The sequence below is a fragment of the Ambystoma mexicanum genome, chromosome 12 (genome assembly GCF_040938575.1).
Source record: "Ambystoma mexicanum isolate Mex_15411 chromosome 12, UKY_AmexF1_1, whole genome shotgun sequence".
Taxonomy (NCBI): Eukaryota; Metazoa; Chordata; class Amphibia; order Caudata; family Ambystomatidae; genus Ambystoma; species Ambystoma mexicanum.
In genome coordinates this window covers 735,382,243-735,401,135 of record NC_090936.1, presented here as the reverse complement: position 1 = coordinate 735,401,135, position 18,893 = coordinate 735,382,243, and the positions used below count along the sequence as shown (strand labels likewise).

At 39.9% G+C, this 18,893-nt stretch overlaps 1 protein-coding gene across 1 annotated transcript in view; it reads right to left on the bottom strand.

Moving 5' to 3' along the window:
• Positions 1–18,893, bottom strand: part of CERK (ceramide kinase) — a 679,079-nt gene that overhangs the window by 87,009 nt on the left and 573,177 nt on the right. Inside the window, 2 exon segments of the mRNA XM_069629241.1 lie at positions 15,052–15,128; positions 15,944–16,049. Coding sequence (XP_069485342.1) covers positions 15,052–15,128; positions 15,944–16,049 — 183 coding nt within the window.

The following is an 18,893-nucleotide window of genomic DNA, read 5'->3' as shown; positions in this document are numbered from 1 at the left end:
AAAAGAACTTTTTTTTGTTTCGATTTTGGTGTACTGCATATTTTACTTCTTTGTTTTACATAACTTTTACAAAAATTGCTTAAAAAAATTGATATTACACACAAAAATCTAATTTCCAATGTCTGTTGAATGTACTCCATCCCTTCGAAAAATATTCACTCCATCATTTTGTATATTCTCATTGTGAAAAGATGCCATTCCTACAGATTGTAAAAATGTACATACAGCTTTATTAAGATTCCACCTGGCTTTTTCAATTTGTGGACAAAACCGATTTGATCTTTTCCACATTGCCCTTTGGGTAATAACTAAAGAAATTAATCTTTGTAGCTGGAAACCATACCATTTGCCTTCTAAAGGTATCTTTCATAGCAAACTGCAAGGATATTCCAGTAACATATCCTAAACTGTTGCCTCCACAATGTAATATGATTATATATGGATGTTTGAAACGCACCATAAGTGTAATAATGCACTCCAGTTCATGCCACAAACTCCATGCCATACCTGCACTACTTCAAATCCAAGATTTTCAGACATGCCATGGTGCTCTGCATATAACCTCAGTCAACAAATCCACAAATCTAACATACAGTTTTGTTATTCATAGCCATGATTCCAGCACTTCACACACAAAATTAAACACTTTCTACCCTATGCTCCTGTATACTTCAACTCCTCTTTCACAATCAGGAAACCCGATTGGCTAATACCCTACTGTCCACGGACAGCCAAGAACATCCAGTTTCTGCAGTCCAATTTCCATGTAGGGCATGATTAAAGGGCCCGGACGCCATGTGCAGGTCTGAGGTACATCTGTGGAAGTCATCGTAGGGGACAGCTGTTCCACACTTTTTACTTTTACCCGTTTAACACTCTGTCATTGGCTACTTTCAAACAGTCACACATTCATCCACCAATGACATACACAAATTCTACATATAACACTGTCACCTCAGTTCAACACTTCAGATGTAAATTTCAAATCAGAGTCGATGTGACTTGTCATTCACAGCTTCCTCTAAGAAACTACTGTGAACACGTTTTCCACATTTCCATTTGCAGATTCAACAGTATCTACATCTAGAACACATAGTACAGGTGGGCTTGTATTTCGAATGTTATGTTTTTACCACATTATATACATCAGTACCTCCATGAAGTATGCTGCTTTTTACCACTGCTATCAGTTCCCATATATTGGCAACAGTGTCCACCTACTCACATGCAGTAGCAGTTAATTCTACCATAAACGTGCTCAAAAAGTGCATTCTTCAACACATTACAGAATTAGAAAAAGTGTACTGATCCTTATACACCAATGCATTGTCAGTCTTTTACTCAGTTGGTATTAAAAATAGCCATCCCTAAAATGCAGCAAGTTTGCCTACATATAATGCTATATTATTTTACATGCACTGCTACCATATTACATCTAGTGCCAACATATTGCACCTTCTCACACCAAATGCCACTTAGCAATAGTTTACACATTTTTGCAAGAGTATGTTCCTTATTTGTACACAAAGGTACAAATGGTAGGGCTCCTAATGCACCTATGCACTAAAACATACATTTTTAAAACAACATCATTTCCCTTACATACAAATGTGTAATGTCCAAGCATTGCCATCAGATCTCTTATAGTTCCATCATTCGCCAACTGCTCACATCAGCTAACAGATAATACTACCATACAAGTGTTTAGCAAATACATTTCCTTTCCTTTACAAAAATATAAAAATGTTGGTGCTGCGGAAGCACCTATACACCATCTTTTTTAACAAAAAATATAGACAAAAATAAGCATTACTAAAACCCATCAACTTTACCCATTAATAAAAGGTACCATGTTTTAAAACCAGTGCTACCACATTCCATATAGTACCACAATATTACACCTCATTACAACAACTGCCACTTAAAACAGTTGCTGGAATATTTTCCACGTGAATGTTGCCTACTTCAAAAACAAAGGGACATAGAACTCCTAATGCACTTTTGCATTCTTTGCCTCTCAAATTGCACTAGAAAGAGCCAATCCTAAAGAAAACACCTTTCCTTGCATATGAAGGACTAGTGTTTTCCAACCAGTGCTACGAGATACTATATAGTGATAACATAGTTCAGTACCCCACACATAACAGAACTTTATTTACTCCTTTATCAATGAATGCTCCTACCACAATAAAAACCAAGCTATTCTACTGAAAATACTTGAACATTACCACACATACCAACCAAGTTTCTTTTGAAATTTCAGTAAAAAAAAAAAAAAGAATATGGTCAAAAACAGTTACCGAACTAAGAAGATCCCGACCATGGGGGTGGACAAGCGAGAGAGGATCACCTGAGTGGAGGGTCCTTGGGGATTGGATAGAGGGTAAGTGAAGGTGAGACATGGTACCCCCCCTTTTCTAATACAGATCTACCCTCCTCTCCCTTAGCCTTTATGGGCTATTACCAACCTCATGCTATCATCCCCAGTACATTTCCTTTAAGTACTGAGAAGAAGAGGCGACTAGGAGCAGTGCATATTTTTTAAGGCCAAAACCACTCTGGCACTGTGACGTAGAAGAGAGGTCAGGCATGTCACAAAAATGGGCTTAAACAAGGTCAGGAAATTGGGAATACCTTGTTTCACTTACAGCCCATTATTAATGATAAAGTGTAAAATGTGGAGGTCAGAGGGTTCAGAGAGTGCAAGAGATGCAGGAGGTGCAGGAGGAGAGCGAGAACAGAAAGAAGTTTGTGCCATGCTGAGGGGCAGGAAGACGAGATGCTAAAGGCACCGGCTGAAGATCCCAGGATAACTGCTGAACAGACTGATCAGGATCAGGGACTCTTGTGGAGGGAGGCAGAGAGCAGAAGCCGTTGAGGAGGGGAGGCGGTGCCCACCACGAAGACCAGCATACATGGAAGGAAGCAGCCGGCGAGTTGCTTCTCACGTGTGGAGGGGGAAGCCGCCGAGCAGAGCAGCATCAACCTGGTAAGGCTCTCAAAGAGTCTGGGAACTCCGGGGTGATCCATTGGGATGTTGAGCCCATGATATGATAGTTTATTTATATAGCGCCTATACACAATGTGTTTCAAAGCACTTCAAGGCAAGGGAGGGAACAAGGGAAAATACAATGACATTCTTACAGGCCATGAACAGTAAGGATGTGAAATTAACTATCGTACTCAGCCTGACGACATTTCAGATAGTGCAAGAGCTAAGACATAGATATGGAAGTGAGGGAGAGAGTGGGAAGGAAATGGAAACAGACAGGCGACTACCGTACTAGGCCTGACGACATTTCTGGTAGAGCCGGAGAAAAACATAAGGTGAGGGAGAGGGGTGCAGAAAGGGAGGGGAGGAATAAAACAAGCGACTATGATACTAGGCCTGACGACATTTCAGATAGTGCTGGAGGGGGTTTGGGGAGGAAAAAAACAGTAATGGGAGGGTGGCGGAAAGAGACGAGGTTGCTATCATATTAGGTCCAGGGACAATTCTGATAGAGTAAGTGCATAGAAGAAAGTAAGGGGAGGAGATAGGAAAAGGGTGAAGGGAAAGGAGGAGGGAACAGAGTAAGCAGTCAAAAAGAGTGGAGAAGCAAGAGTGGAGAGCGAAAACAGTTGCAGAAGTCAGTAGTAACACATAATGTTGCAAGCCAGGATACAGGATGAAGATGAGAACAGCATGATTCAGGACCACCATGAGTACAAGATGCAAAGGAAGTCCAGCATGAGAGTTCAGAAAGAGTGACGCAGCGTGAATGAATGAAGTCCATAAAAGTCAAATCCAGCATTGGCCACAAGACGGTGATGGTGAAAACAGAATCTATCAGGACAGAATCTTGCAGAAGTAGGCTGGAGGAGGTTGAGGGGGAGCAGGGTAGAAGAATCAAGCAAAACAGGCAACACCTGTGTGCGAGAAGGGGGGGGCACAAGGGAACATCACAATATGCAAGTAAACCTTCTGCATATTGAATACCAAACTTTATCAAATGGGCTGCTGAGCACACAAGTAAAAGCAATGCATATTGAATACCAAACTTGATGAAAGGAGCTGCTCAGCCCACGAAAGCAAGCCTTGTCAATATTGGATACAGAACTTGATGAAAGGAGCTGCTGAGCATGTGCAAGTAAAACTTGCATCTATTGAATACCGAATTGTTTGAAAGACATTATTTGAGCTCGCACAATGTAAAGCTATACATATTCAATATTAAATAACAGGAAAGTACGGTGCAAGTGTAAACAAGTGAATACTGCAATGCTGGATATATTACATGAGAAAGTTGCTACTTGAACAAAACTATAAAGTGTTAATTACTATAAGAACAGACTGGGGAAATCAAGTGTCCCAGGATCAAAAAATACTTTGAAAGGCATATGAATATCCTACAAGGAAATTAAAGCATTGTATTGCAAACTATTAACGCATGGTTGCGTGGCCTGTGATGGGTGGCTCGAGCGGTCTGACAACTGCACCTAGACCAGAATGTTTCCTAGTACAAACATTTCCAACATCAAGACTCAAAGCACATATGGTTTCTGGTTGCATGACTTATGATGGGTGGACTGTGTGGTCCGACAACTGTGCCTAGACCAAAAACAACAAAGTTTGAAAATTAGGAAAGTGTTGAATCATTGATTAAGTTAACCAAGGAAGGGTCAAGTAGATGCCATGATCTTTTTGTGAACTGGTAAGCGGAAGAAACAAGTAAACTATCGAAAGTAAATCTTTTGGAAGGGAACCCTGAGAACAAGACTTGGAGAATGTCCATCTTGGGGAAGGGAATCCCAAGACCACAGTGTTGTGTGAACTTTGATACCTTTGAAACTTGGGGAAGAGACAGCTCAGACTGGCAAGTGATGTGAATTGTGATATTTGTGAAACTGCAGAAGGTAACCTCAGTCCTTAGTGCCACAAGATTACACTGGAACAGTATTAACCTTGAGACAGAGATCATAAGAAGAACTTAAAATTGACGATAATTGAACATTTACTTTGGAACACTTCTATTTGGTTGACGGCATTTCCCCACTAGTTTTGTTGTAGTTGTGAGAACAAGCACAAGTTGACAGACAGACTTTTTGGTCTTTGACTTCGACACAAACTTTGCTTAGATTTCTGTATGCAGGGAAATCCCTCCATAACATAGGCTTAGTTAGGCGTTACACCATCCTGATTATTAAATTAAGCTTTTTTTGACTATCTCACTGTTGTCTGTGTCATCTCTTTTGTTAGCATGACTGTCATATACTATTTCTAATCCCATCGTAAAATTGTTCTTTATTCAATAAACCACCAATTGCTTATTGTCTAACACAACTTTCTCTCATAAACCTTCTATACCATAATTGTATTTATTTATTCTTGCATACCCCTATCCTCATTAACTCCTGAAATCAAACCACAAAACAGTGGCACTCATTGCATTCTAAACTAACACACATTACCACACATACACACGCTTCCTCACACCATTACAATGACACTCACGCAACCCTTACACCTGTACAGTAAATCGCACCATTACAGCAACCAGTTTCTCATTACAGCATAATATTCCTACTTATTCAATTACACCCCCACTCCCTTTCTAACACCAGTGCTGTGCAACATAGTAATCAACATATCACCCATTACCCATCTCATACACACTTATTCCAAATAACACCTCCCGATTTCAATGTCATATTTACCCAAACCCACCACACCTATACAACTTCTCACTTTTACAACCTTCCCTACCACACCTATCACCCCACTACACAATCACACAGTAGTCTTTGTCAACCCTCTACAATTACACCCATCATCATTATACAATAACACACGCATAGACATTCCACAACTTTAAAACACACACCATGTGTTTCCAACAGACACAAAAGAATACCTACTGAAAAGCAACTTTATTGAAAACAGAGAAAATATATAACAGATAAAAATAAAGAAAAGCCATATAGTCACCCGTCACTAAAACAATGTATAGAAAACATTGAAACCGAAGAGCAAGTAACCTTGCTCAACCAAACTAAGCCAGTCACCACTAAAAAAAGAAAGCTTCCCCTTTCAAAAGACAAAACAAAAAAAATATAGAAAGGAAACTACACATAAAGAGGAACCGCACACCACTATAAGTAGCAATGTTTATGTAGCCGCAGTACAAATAAAGTGTTCCAGCGTAGAGTTCTTAGCACTCATGAAACAATCTGAGAAGTCACGTGCTTTGTTTAAAAACTACCATAGGAAACTGATCCTTGAAGCTCTGATTAACAGCGCATTTAAACTAAAGAGAAAGTTCTGTATATTTATTTTAAACGGACTCAGACCACTTATTCAATTAATCAATAAACTACAAAGACTACTTTCAAACATGCGCAATGTCAATATAGATACCTTTTAAAACTTCTGTGCTGGTGAATGGTTGCACACCAGCCACACACAACTATATTTCAATGAAGAGGCTTATAAACAAAAACAAACTAATCCAAATGCCACAGACAATGATGGGTGTGAGGCTATGAAGCGGTAGCACACACCATTTTAGCAAAAAAAACCCTTAAGGAAAAATCTTCCCCAACATTCAACCAAATGTTCCTTTTGTCCAAACAAGTCGTCCAGTGTACAAATGGACCTGCAGCTCAATATGTGACATAAAACAACAGTCGTTCAAACGTTTACGACAAGTCCTCAATCACTATATCAAACTAAACGACAAATTTAGAATTCAAACTTTACAAACCATGGGCTCCTGCCCAGTACGCATCCACACTGTACCGCGAGGACATTCATTAGTCTGCATTTCTGGAACTGCTTGTAAAAAGCACCTTCCACCACATCAAAATGTTAGAAACACACCCACCTTCTGCTACGCAAAACCTTACCCATAGATTGTAAATAGTTCTGCTCTAGAACTCCAAAAATTAAATAACATTTTCCTAAATGTACCAGCTAAAGAACTCCTTCAAGAAATAGAACACATCCAAACTAAATACTTTGGATCTGAAGTTGACTTAGAAAATTCAATTACTTTAGAAAACCTTAGAGAACACCTCACCAACAGCAACCTCCTTATAAACACATACAAAACAGAAATAACAAAGTTTCAGAGCACACCTGCTGAAATACCCAACAAAGTATGTGTCTGTTGTCACAGAACCCTTTATAAAAAGAAGAGTAGAGAAATAGTAGATATGGCCTAAAAAATGCAAAACAAGACACAATCCCAATGGTTCCAATTTGCTTTATATTGAACAGCAGAAACTAAATACCAAATAACTGACCCTTCAATAGTTTGCACATACTGCAATACAAAGCTTAATAACCAAATGACATCACAAACTATCACAAATAACTTAACTTGTATGACAGCATCATAATTCAAACAGTCACCCATTTCAAGCTATAATACACCTTCAACCCAACACTGCCAAATTGCCTCCATCTGAGTTGCTGAAAGGCATTTGTGGCAAAGTAGTATATTTGCCATTAGATCTTAAAGAAAATGCAGAAACTCTGAGTAGGGTGACCAATAGATCAATATTTGATTGTACTAGTTAACAGTGTACCAACAAAAGACAAACATGTTTGGCAACAACCAGTTGAGTTAAACAAAGTTAGACAAGCCATAGAATATCTTAAACAAAGCAATGAATGCTACAGAGCTATCAACATAGGAATACTGAAGAGAAAGCACCCAAATAATTGAAGATTCACCATAAACTGGCCAATTAAACATGTGGATTATGTTGCTAAAGCCAACATTTTAGAGCAGTATACAATTCACTCACTACATTCCAAAACCACCTTAGAAGATGTGATAGAAACATAAAATGCGTCAAGCATCTGGATCTCCATTGAGCATATGGGACAAAAGTAAAGAATCACATTCTTTTCCTATACTCTTTCCTACAGGAAAAGGAGGAAGATGGGATTAAAGAGTCAAACACATTAGTGCATCAGAAAATCCTTCTTTACGGGTGTATTCTGAAGAGCCAAGATTCAGGCAATATTGTCCACATCTTATTAGAAAGCAAACAAGCAACTCTTTGTTACAGATTTACACACATTAAAAACAGGAACTCATTTCTTAAACATGTCAGAGGTTTTGCAGTAATGTATCACAAATATCTTGGCAAACATGTGTTGTACAAAGAATACTGGGTCTGGCATCATGCTAATGTACGTTTTGTGCTAAAGAACCTGGGCCCGCTCCCATGGTTTGTTACTTTACGTTGTGCAGAATATGAATGGATGACTTGCATGACTTCCTATACACTGCAAACCAAAATAAAGAGGAAATGGACATGCCTTGAGGAGACCTCTGTTATTTTGATCCCATCAATGTTTCAATATACTTTCGGCATCACTTCATTGCCAAGCTGCACTTCCTCTGCAATAAAACTACCCCTGTACTCTGAGAAGTAGAACACTTCTCTTGGATAAAAGAATATCAATCCAGAGGAGCACCATACATTCACATGATTTTGTGGAAAAAAGGTGCTCCCACATTTGGCCATGACAGTGATGCCACTGTTTTACAATGTATTAAAAAAATACATTACCTGTGACATCCCTTCAGAAACCACACATAGTAACCTACGTACATAAATCGTACACTTCCAAAGACATAAGTGTGGCAAATACTGCTGACTCAATATAAAAACAGAGGTAAATACTTCACCAAACATCGCTTTGGTTTCCCTAGACCAGTTTCCACCAAAAGACAAGTACATACCTTGATGTCTTCTATTAGGCACAGTATAAAAGGGAAATCCCCTAAAAAACATGCACAGCATTAAACGAGATGAGGCATCCAAGTACATCAATGTTTACAATGCGATCATTGCCTTCATGTGGAATGCAAATATAGACATTCAATACATTTCAGACAATTCCGCTGCATTTGTAAGATATGCCACAGCCTATCTCACCAAAACTGAGAAGACAGCTAAAAGACCTTTGGGATGACATTTCATCCGATAAAATTGGGTCACATAAATTGTACAACTTTGGTATCAAAATGCTGTCGCAAAGGGAATGCAGGTCCTACAAAGCTGCAGATCGTTCAACAGGTACAGCCTTTAATGGGAAATCGGATAACATTCTCTGGCTAAACGTTGGTCCAGCTTCATCCTGAAAAAGAGTACTAAAATACTACCAAGAGATAGAAAACATAGCCACAAATGATCCCAACAGCCAGGATATTTAAAAAAAACAATGCAATTGACACGTGCTATCCAGACAGAAGTACTGCTTTGGAAAATATGTGCCTGTACGACATAGCCCAATACTACTACTACAAAAATAATGTTCTGCCATATGAGACAACTGGCAAATAGTGTCTCAACTTGTGAAGGGAGCCTAGTAAAACTTAGCAAGCCAAGTCTGATTAACCATGTAAACGTATCATTTAAATCTCCACAGCATTCAGAACTTTATCACATGGCCCTACTTCAACCATTCAAATCTTGGAGGAAAGAGGAAGAATTGGTAATTGATCACCACACATTTGAAGCTGCTTTCAATGCAAATGAAAGCATTATAAAAAATGTCAATTTTAAACACTGCAAACACAGGCGTCAAAATTCAGATTCAACAGGCAGGAGCTGAAAGTAGCTCCTGGGTGTCAATTTCCCTCTGACCAGGAGTTAGTCATCTGACCCAGGAGCTGTTAAAGTCTTTATGGATTTCTTAGGATAGTGTATGCATACAGAATTAGTTGAAAAAAGATCAAAAGATTCTCAGACAAAAAGCTTTATAGATATAGGGTGCAACTTTTGATTCACTCTGGAATGCCTGAAAAATGGTTGTACTTGCTTTTATTTCTAATCTGTATTAAGCGCCCAAATATGCTCTGTCTTGCACTCTTGTTACAGACTATCTTATTATGATCTTGTGCAATGCAGCTTCATATTGATTTCCTTTTTGTTTACTCTTATGTCAGCCTCCCTATTTGTCTCTCCATTGCTTCATCACACAGTCATCATTCATGTCTGGCGGCTAGACCCATGACTGTCACTAGAACACTGTTTCTGTTGCTACATCGATTCCTTTTGCTATCCCCTCACTGACATGTTTCTTTTTGCTACTGCCTCTTTCTCTGCTACCACCTTGTTCTCTCTCCTGCTACTGCACCCCATATCTACCCCACCCCATGAATTCACTTTTTAGGTGACAAAATAGAGTAAGGATTTAAAAGTAACTGGTTGTACTTTTTTTTGTATTTCTTGGTTTAATTGTTTAAAACAATTTTTACAAGACAGGTTTCCCAAGTTAGATAAGTCATTTAGGGTTTCCTGTTGAGTTCTCCCAGTGCTAGACTTTTCGACTATCTGGTTGTGCTTTTGGCTAAGACTGAAAAATTGGTTTATGGTGTAGGTGTTGAATATACTAGATGCCAAGATGTTTTCTGCAGGTGCTACATGACTCAAGGTGCAGTGTGTCCCAGGGGTTATTCGACCAGATTTTAAGGAACTCGGGAGGATGAATGGTTGTTATACCTGCAATAGTTCCAACCTGAGATATAGATTTTACAGATTTAAGATCTCTGCATCATGTGCATTACCCCACTAAGAATATCAAACACCAAAACATTAGTAAACCGGAATTTAGAAAAGGCATAAGTCCCAATGTATTCTGTGGTTTCTCTTAGAAGCCATATTACAGGATACTTGTAAGGGAGATTGTTTTCTTTTTTTATAACCGACAACCTGTTGGACAGGTGTTGCCCTAACATTAAGATCCTGCTCCAACTTGAGATTTCTATTTACATGTATGAGACTTAATGCAGATTTTGGAGAGATTAGAAAGAAACGGGACATTTTTGTCAAAGTGCGTTTCACAGCAGCAGGAATGTTTTTCAGAATAGCACACTTAACAAAACAACAAATGTTGAATGACTTCATCAGTAACTTCTGTTTAATGTTACAGTGAAAGGTCTCATTAAGGCAACCATCCAGTTGTAATTGCAGGTATAGTTCGTAATTATTTTGTAGCTGCCATTATCCGTACCTCACAGTGAATTACAATAATGTAAAAGTCAAAGTGTAAGTGCAGAGATTTGCAAGCAAAACCGACACCTGCCTTTTTAAAATCTGTATTCTCTTTTTACGCTCAAACTTTAACAAAGAAAAAAAAAGTGGGGTTTCCTGCAGTAAATAATTGGACATTCTTATGTAGCTGTTTATAATATAATTGTGCAGCCATTAAGTGTTGCAAGAAAATATGTTATTCTAAAAGAAAGGCTTTAAAAGAAATAGCAGTACCGTTACTGCTTTCCTGTAAGAAAAGAAGTGAAATTGACTCAACTTTCTTTCAAAAGCATGGCTGAAGTACACAGGTTTTAAATGCTAGAAAGGCAAGTGTCCCTTGTGCACAAGCTGTTTCTATAATTTATATGTTTTCTTGGGGTGTGAATCTTTAAAGGAATAGGTTCTGGAGGCACACTTGCTCGGTTTTATTTAGAAGCAACTTTTGTCTTAGCTCACGGGACTAGGCCGACAGGGGTGATTTATGCATGATCCCAGGAGGCTATTTCAGCAGAATCTGAAACCAGCTCCTGCCTTGGACTTTAAAATCGATTACCAGGAGCTAAATCGTGCCCAGCGCCCCTGAATTTTGATCCCTACAAACAAATATTGGACAATGAACGCCAACAAGAGGAAGAAATTGGAAACTATACTAGCTAAAGGCAGTCAAACTTCTCTTACGGAAGCTGAGAACCACTCATTCAAAATGAAGCAGACATAGCCATGACCGAGGTAGAAAACATCATGTATTAATCTAAACCATCTGAAGATTTGTCAGTGCTCAAATCAAGGCCAAGTGATGAGCAACTCACCATTTACCTAGAGGTCACTGAAGAAATTGAACATGGACTAAAACATGACTTGTAGCTGTAAAAAATATAAACCTATGCTCTTGGATGTAAGTGGTGAAGCTGGTTCTAGTAAAACCTTCCTAGTTACAATAATCAGGACATTTGAAGTAGAGTTAACAAACAACCCGTCAGCTGTTTTAATATCCCCCACAAGTCTAGCTGCCTACAACATAAGAGGTGTAACTTTTACAGCGACTGCTTCTCCTCCACGAAGAACACCAAAACAAATGAGAATACTACAAATTGTCGGAAGAAGCTGCTAATGAAGTACGCAGAATTCTACGGAAAAGGAAAGTGCTCCTAGTTGATGAAGTGAGCATGGGTTCCAAACCCATCCTGGCTTTAATTCATCTAAGAATGCAGGAAGTCCTAAAACTGTTTGGAGGAAAACACGTTATTGTTTTCAGCAACATCCTACAGTTCACACCAGTAAAAGGCCAACCCAAATTCAAAACATTAGGACACAAAGAATGTCATAATACACTCTGCAGCATTGGGAATGTAAATTTGTGGCAACATGTTTGCTAAAGAGAACTAACTCAAAACATGTGCCAGTCTGCAGCTCCAACCTATGCTAACATTTTAAAAAGCATTAGAACTGGTCTGCTTAAGAACTCTGCAAAATCAACCTTAAAAACTAGAGTATTCCATGAGTTGTATTGACAAAAGACATCTGCACCTAATGTCATGAAACATTTAAACCCTGCAAAATCTAAAATGCATGTCCTTAATGCCAACGCTTGCAAGCTGTGGCCAATTCAATGATACAATGTTAAAAAAAGAAATGCAACCCATAATGCATATCAGCTCCACAGACAAAAGTGTATGGTATCCCTATGTGCCAACAAGCAACAGCGCAACTAAATAGCTTAGAAAAAGATATCACCAACACAGCTGGATTAGAAAAACTATTAACTGTGTCTAAACAGCATAGTCATTCTGAAACATAACCCTGACGTAGAACAAGGTTTAGTCAATGGAGCAATTGGTACAGTTATTGGGTTACAAACACATCCACATCAGAACAGTTTGTCAACATCCACTTCAACAAACTTGCAGAAGTTAAAAGAATAGGGCGCAAAATTGCATGTTTCCTTCTTTTTCAAGACATGTATCCAACACAGCAGACAATTCTCCATGTTTCTTGCATATGCTGTTACTATTCACAAGGTCTAACTTTGGCCCATGCACTAATCGACATTGGTAGCACAGTCTTCAAAGATGTACGAGTTCCATAGCACTTACACATTTCCGTACACTCAATGGTCTATTCCTGTTTAACTGTGATGCAAAGTCAACGCTGACATTCCTTGCATCCTAGAATACAACAGGCCATGTGTACTGTACAGCCCCCATCTAGATATGTATGCTGTACCTCAAAAAAGAAAACCTTTAAAAAGAGAATTAATTAAATGGAAAGCTATAGCAGATCTCCCTGCAATCTCACCCAAAAAACAAAGAACTGCAGGCCCATCAAACACTGCAAACACAAAACTCTACGGTCCAAAAACAGGCCCATCAAAGAATACAGAGAAGCAATTCTCTGATCAGTTTAAATTCTGCATATACATGAAAATATCACTGTCAAAATAGGTCAAAATCAGTCTGTGATTGATTAACATCTTTGAGCGATGGGTTGTAAGTGTTTTAAAATATACACTGTGCATGACCAAAGGCCATGATTAGTGGTCTGGTAGTGTTTTAAAATGGACAGTGGGCATGGCCAATGGTAGTGTTATAAAATGGACAAACTGGTAGTGTTCTACTGGCCATGGCTATTGGTCTAGTAGGGTTTTAAAATGGACAGTGGGCACAGCCAAAGGCCATGCCAACTGGCCTGGCTGAAGGCCATGGCCAGTGCTGTGGAAAAGATCTATGGAATAAAAGAAACCAGGAAATTCATGGAAAAAAACTTTAGCTCCATGGACGTTAAGGTGAGAACTTAACGTAACAAACCCCCTGAAATTCAGCTAAAGCCACCTTAACTTTGTGCCCCCTATTATGCAGCCTATGACCATAAAGATGACATCCCTAATTACATCATCTATTACATACTTGATGACATCACTGATGGAATCACTTGCAACTTCACTGTTTACATGATATACACCACCACTGATTACATCTGTGATGGCATGACATAATATACTTTATGACTTGGTTAATAAAAGGTTTGATTAACTAAATAGCAATTTAGGCTGCAGCCTTTGCCATGGCCAAGCCTGTGGACATAGTGCATGGCCAAAGGCCATGCCTAGTCACTGGTTAGTGTTATACAATATACAGTGGGCACGGCCGAAGGATGTAGCAGCTGGCCATGGCCCTTAATGTGTTACAATACACAGTGGGCACAGCCGAAGGCTGGGACCACTGCCTATGACCGAAGGCCAAGGTTCGTGGCCGATGAGTGTTGCAAAAGGCCATAGCTATTAGCCCCTTAATGAGTTATAATATACAGGAGGAATGGCCGAAGGGAATGGCCACTGGCCAAGGATGAAAGCCATGGCTAGTGACCCCTTAATGTGTTAACATATACAATGGACATGGGCAAAAGCTGTGGGCACTGGTCATAGCAGGTTAGTGTTGTAATCTAATCATAGATTATATTAGTGATGTCATAGAGGATGTAATTCTCGATGTCACCAGTGATGTCATCGGGAATTTCATCTGTGATGATATCATTGTGGGCATAGGCTGCACAACAAGGACTCTAAGGTGGCTTTAGATGAATTTCAAGGGTTTTGTTGCATTAATTTCTCACCTTAACATCCCTGTTTTTTCCTGTGAAAATATATAAAAATACACATACACCCACACACACAGCTACTGAAGCTTCCATTGGTTAAATCCACAAAAAACACTGCAATGGAGGCTAGCACTTAAAACTGCTGCTGCAGGTGCAACGTTTCGAAATGCTTCCTGCCAGGCTACACACGTCTGAGTACAGCTCATGACTACTAAGAAGTTTTAAATTGGATTACGGCCAACTACATGGATATGCACAGCCAAGCGTTTTCTCGAATTACTGTTTACACAAGATAAAGTCATTCAACATTAGATGACTGGTTTCTCTATTTAACGGTAGCAGAAATGCTCCTAGGCGGTAATAAACGAAACAAAAAAATCACAATACATGGAGGTTGCACAAAAAGGCTTCTTCACAACTTACCACTGAGGTCCAATCCACTAGACGGTTCCTGCTTCTGCTGCTCTAGCTGCTGCTTAGTTTGCCCGCAAACATAGCACCTGTGAGGAGCAATGTAACATAGGAAACCATCAGCTGATGCAATTAAAGCAGCGCAACTGTCTGACAACCAGCCTGCTTCGTCTACATGGAAAATAATAGTAATCAAGCCAGCCGATTCCAGACAGCAACTATCACATTTGCTAAGATTGACTTGTTGCTCAAACCCATCAAAACACCTGCAAGTGAACTATGAGGATTGTTCTGTGAAAACAAGCCTGCCTGAATGTGGACTGCACACAACCGTTGTCTTGCGCATGTATTTCTTTGTGAGTTGTAACTCTGAATGCAAACAGTCCTGTCACTTGAAGGTGCATGGTGGGGGGGTGCAATGGAGGGAAATGGGAATGTTGGAACAGTAAGGGTGCATTTAAGATAACACACCATCCATTCACCGCATTAACCAAACAGTTGCACAATATGGACTAGAAGCTTTTCAAGTGTGTAATGCATTGCATACATGTAGGGTAGAAAGGTGAGGTTTAAGACCAATAGCGTTCGCACCGTAAGCTGTAGGGTAATGTAGGAAGGACACCTTCAATAGTTCCTTCTTTACAGCTTTCAAACATGTAAGTGGATCCGCTGGCCTTAGACCCAGAGGTCGATTGTTGCCCCAAAAGGTTAACAATAGGTACTTAGCTTCGCAATCTTTTACAGAAGACTACTTTCCCGGTACATTTTAATGTTAGGCCAAAGGGGCCTGAACACGAATGGCGAGAACTAAGCAATCAGTCGATCATATTCGTCACTATTGCACAAAGAGGAGCAGCGTTGTGAAGAATGCACCCTTGCGTGTTGGGATGTACAATTCTCTTACCCAGATGTACACAATGCCTTGTCCCTCGGAGTGGCCAGCGTCTGCTTCGCTGGTCGGAAAGACACCGTCCCTTCGTAGGAGTGATGAGACAGAAACGTCTTAAAACCTTAAAGAAAATCAATAAGCCTTTATTTGCTTTGGCCTTTTATTGAAGCCATCTATCTACCTGTCACTTCCTTTCATCAGCAACGGAAAGTGAAATGTTCCTTTACCCTTCCGTCCCTTTACCTCAGAAAATCAATAACTCATATTTGTTTGACCCTACATTGCCCCCATCTATCGCCGCCATCTTTCATTCTGGAAAGGGAAGAGACTCGTTACCTGCCCTCATCACTTCGCCACTCAGCTCGCGTCACTGGACCAGGCTTTGACAAACCACTGGAGGTGCAATTGTTCTTCCCTCCCAAAAAAATACTTTGAGGGCTCCGATAAATTGCACTCGGTTTCATGTACTAGTAAACACACCAAGTCTACGTGTGCTAACTTATTCATCTTTGATTTCCTCTTTGAAAAGTTTTTGTCTGAATAGGGCATGCTATTGTTTTAGTTGCAGCTATGCGTTGTCAAATCTGGTTCATAAAATAAAGCATTTGTGTGAATATGAACGAAGTGCTCTGACGCCTAGTGTCACTCAATAAAAGACCAATTATTTCAGGCAGTAGAAACCTTGCTGATGAGTTTTATTGTGAAAAGCGCAACTGCTCAGTAGTCCTGCTGGGAAGGCGCGCTTTTTCAGCGCTGTGGGTGACCCCCCGCCCCCCAGATTAGTGCATAGTCAGAGAGACATGAGACGGGTTGGTCTCTTCGGCTGCATAGACAATGTCGAGGCACATGAAACAACTTCCAACACGACACCAACACATGCAAAGAGGCACAGAAACGACTAATTAATAGGGTGTACCCTCCTATCATTGCCACACCAACAATTGGTTAATTTGAGTGGGCTTCATATTAGGGATGTGCATACCAGTTATTCCCAAACTATTTTGCGTTAGGCATCCAATAGGTAGCACTAAATGCATTCCTTCGGCTGCCCTACGGTCGGAGCTCGTGTTGACCACTGAAATCAAGAGGGGTTTAATAATTCAAGTATAAATGGTCCCATCAACACAATCTCAAGATGCACCTGTGATAAGCAACCTTTAACTTATAAGTGTTCAGTAATGCTGTGCGGAAGAGGAGAGGGACAGCTTTCCTCACACCACCTGTTCGTTAACAAAGATTATCTCTTTTGTTAATTACATTATATTTGTAGGATATTCAGAGTTTAATTTTATGTTTTTATTTGTTGCATTTAAATTATTTCCACATCAGATCCCCTAATGGATGTATCCTATGAGGTGCTTCACTTCATAAAGCTTCATCAAAAGCAGAAGGGAAAGTGGGAAGACACTGAAGCAACCAGTGCCCTGTGCGAGAATATTTGGTGCACCTTGACCCCCCCCCCAGGATTTTGACAGCATTATAGCCAACCCACCAAATATGCAGAACAGCAGAGGGCACAGTTTGGCTGATACCAGCTGAACAACAGAACTGAGCCCTCTGCTATACTTGCAAGTGTATTTAAGGACCAGCTCAGTGTCATGTAAACTTAAATATCGGTCTGGCCCAGCCCGCACCCACTGAGCACACCTTGAGCCGGCACTGGTAGAACCATCAGCTAAGTACATAATACAGGTCCCATAATAGTTCATAACATTCATTTTGAAACCATGCCAGTAGTTTCTTCGTGAGCTCGGTATCAACTTACTGATATGCTGCATTCAAACAGATCGCAAGCACAGGAGAAGAAAAGCACCTAAAAAGTAATTCAACCAGCATGCAGCTGCAACAACAATGGCCCAGTCCCCTGATACAGACCTCCTTCATGGGGATTCAGATCTAAAGTCCCACTCTACCTCCAATAGCTAATTTATGTCTAGATTACGTGATTACGTGGTCAACAAAAATCATTAAAAATGCTTATTGTTGTCACCGTCCAAGGAGTTTTCCAACATCTGTATAGTTTTGACCACTTCAAGTACAGCAGGTTCTGCTCTACTACCCACCTTCTATATCCACAACCTGTGCTTCCTGAAAACGCTAGCTGCAGGGCTTCAAGAATTCCACTAATGAAAACCCGGGGATTCATAAGCTCATCAGCACAAGCTTCAGATGAGTCATACGAGCGCCTCACAGGGCATATAAATGAGAATCAGAGCATTTCACCTACAACACCTTAAGGGTCAAATTAGTATAGATAGTAAGTGTCCAACTCATAAGAAAAGCGCCAGAGAAAGGTGTAATTTTTAAAACAATACATAAGCTGAGGCCTGCGCAAAGCAGTCTGGAAACAACCTTTGTTAAAATGGAGAACTGCTTAACCTGAGGAGCACGAGAACAGCAGTTTCCAGAAAGAAAAACGAATTTGCATTTTATGTTGCAGTCTTTTGGAGGGGAAATGTAAAATACAGTGCAACAGGAACATGTACATTTTAAAAGCTGAACGTGTAAATGGGTCCTGTGTATATCCAAAAGAAGGTTTTGAACACATGGTAGAGATGGCGTTTTTTATTTAAATAATAAGAGAAAATGCCTATCTTGCCCTACTCTTATCGGGAATATTCTCTGCCTAACAGAACTAAATAAGGGTGCCTGTCTGCAAGAGTGCAGAATGAAACGTCAATAGTCCAAAATCCTACTTCTAAATTGCCCCATCACTAATAGTAATATCTAAAGATTGACAGTTTGTACTCTTTGGCACGTTCCCTTTTGGCCTGCTGTGTGTGAGGCCTTTCTTGCAGGGTTTTCACCACAAGAAAGATTTCTGTTATCTTCATGATTTCAAAATCAGTTAATAAATATTCTTGGTCTGAACTCTCACTAGGTTGCTCATGAGCTCCTGTAGCTCATAGTACACATTTCCTGTTAATATTTCCTGGTATTTGCCAGACTTCCTGAGGACCTTATT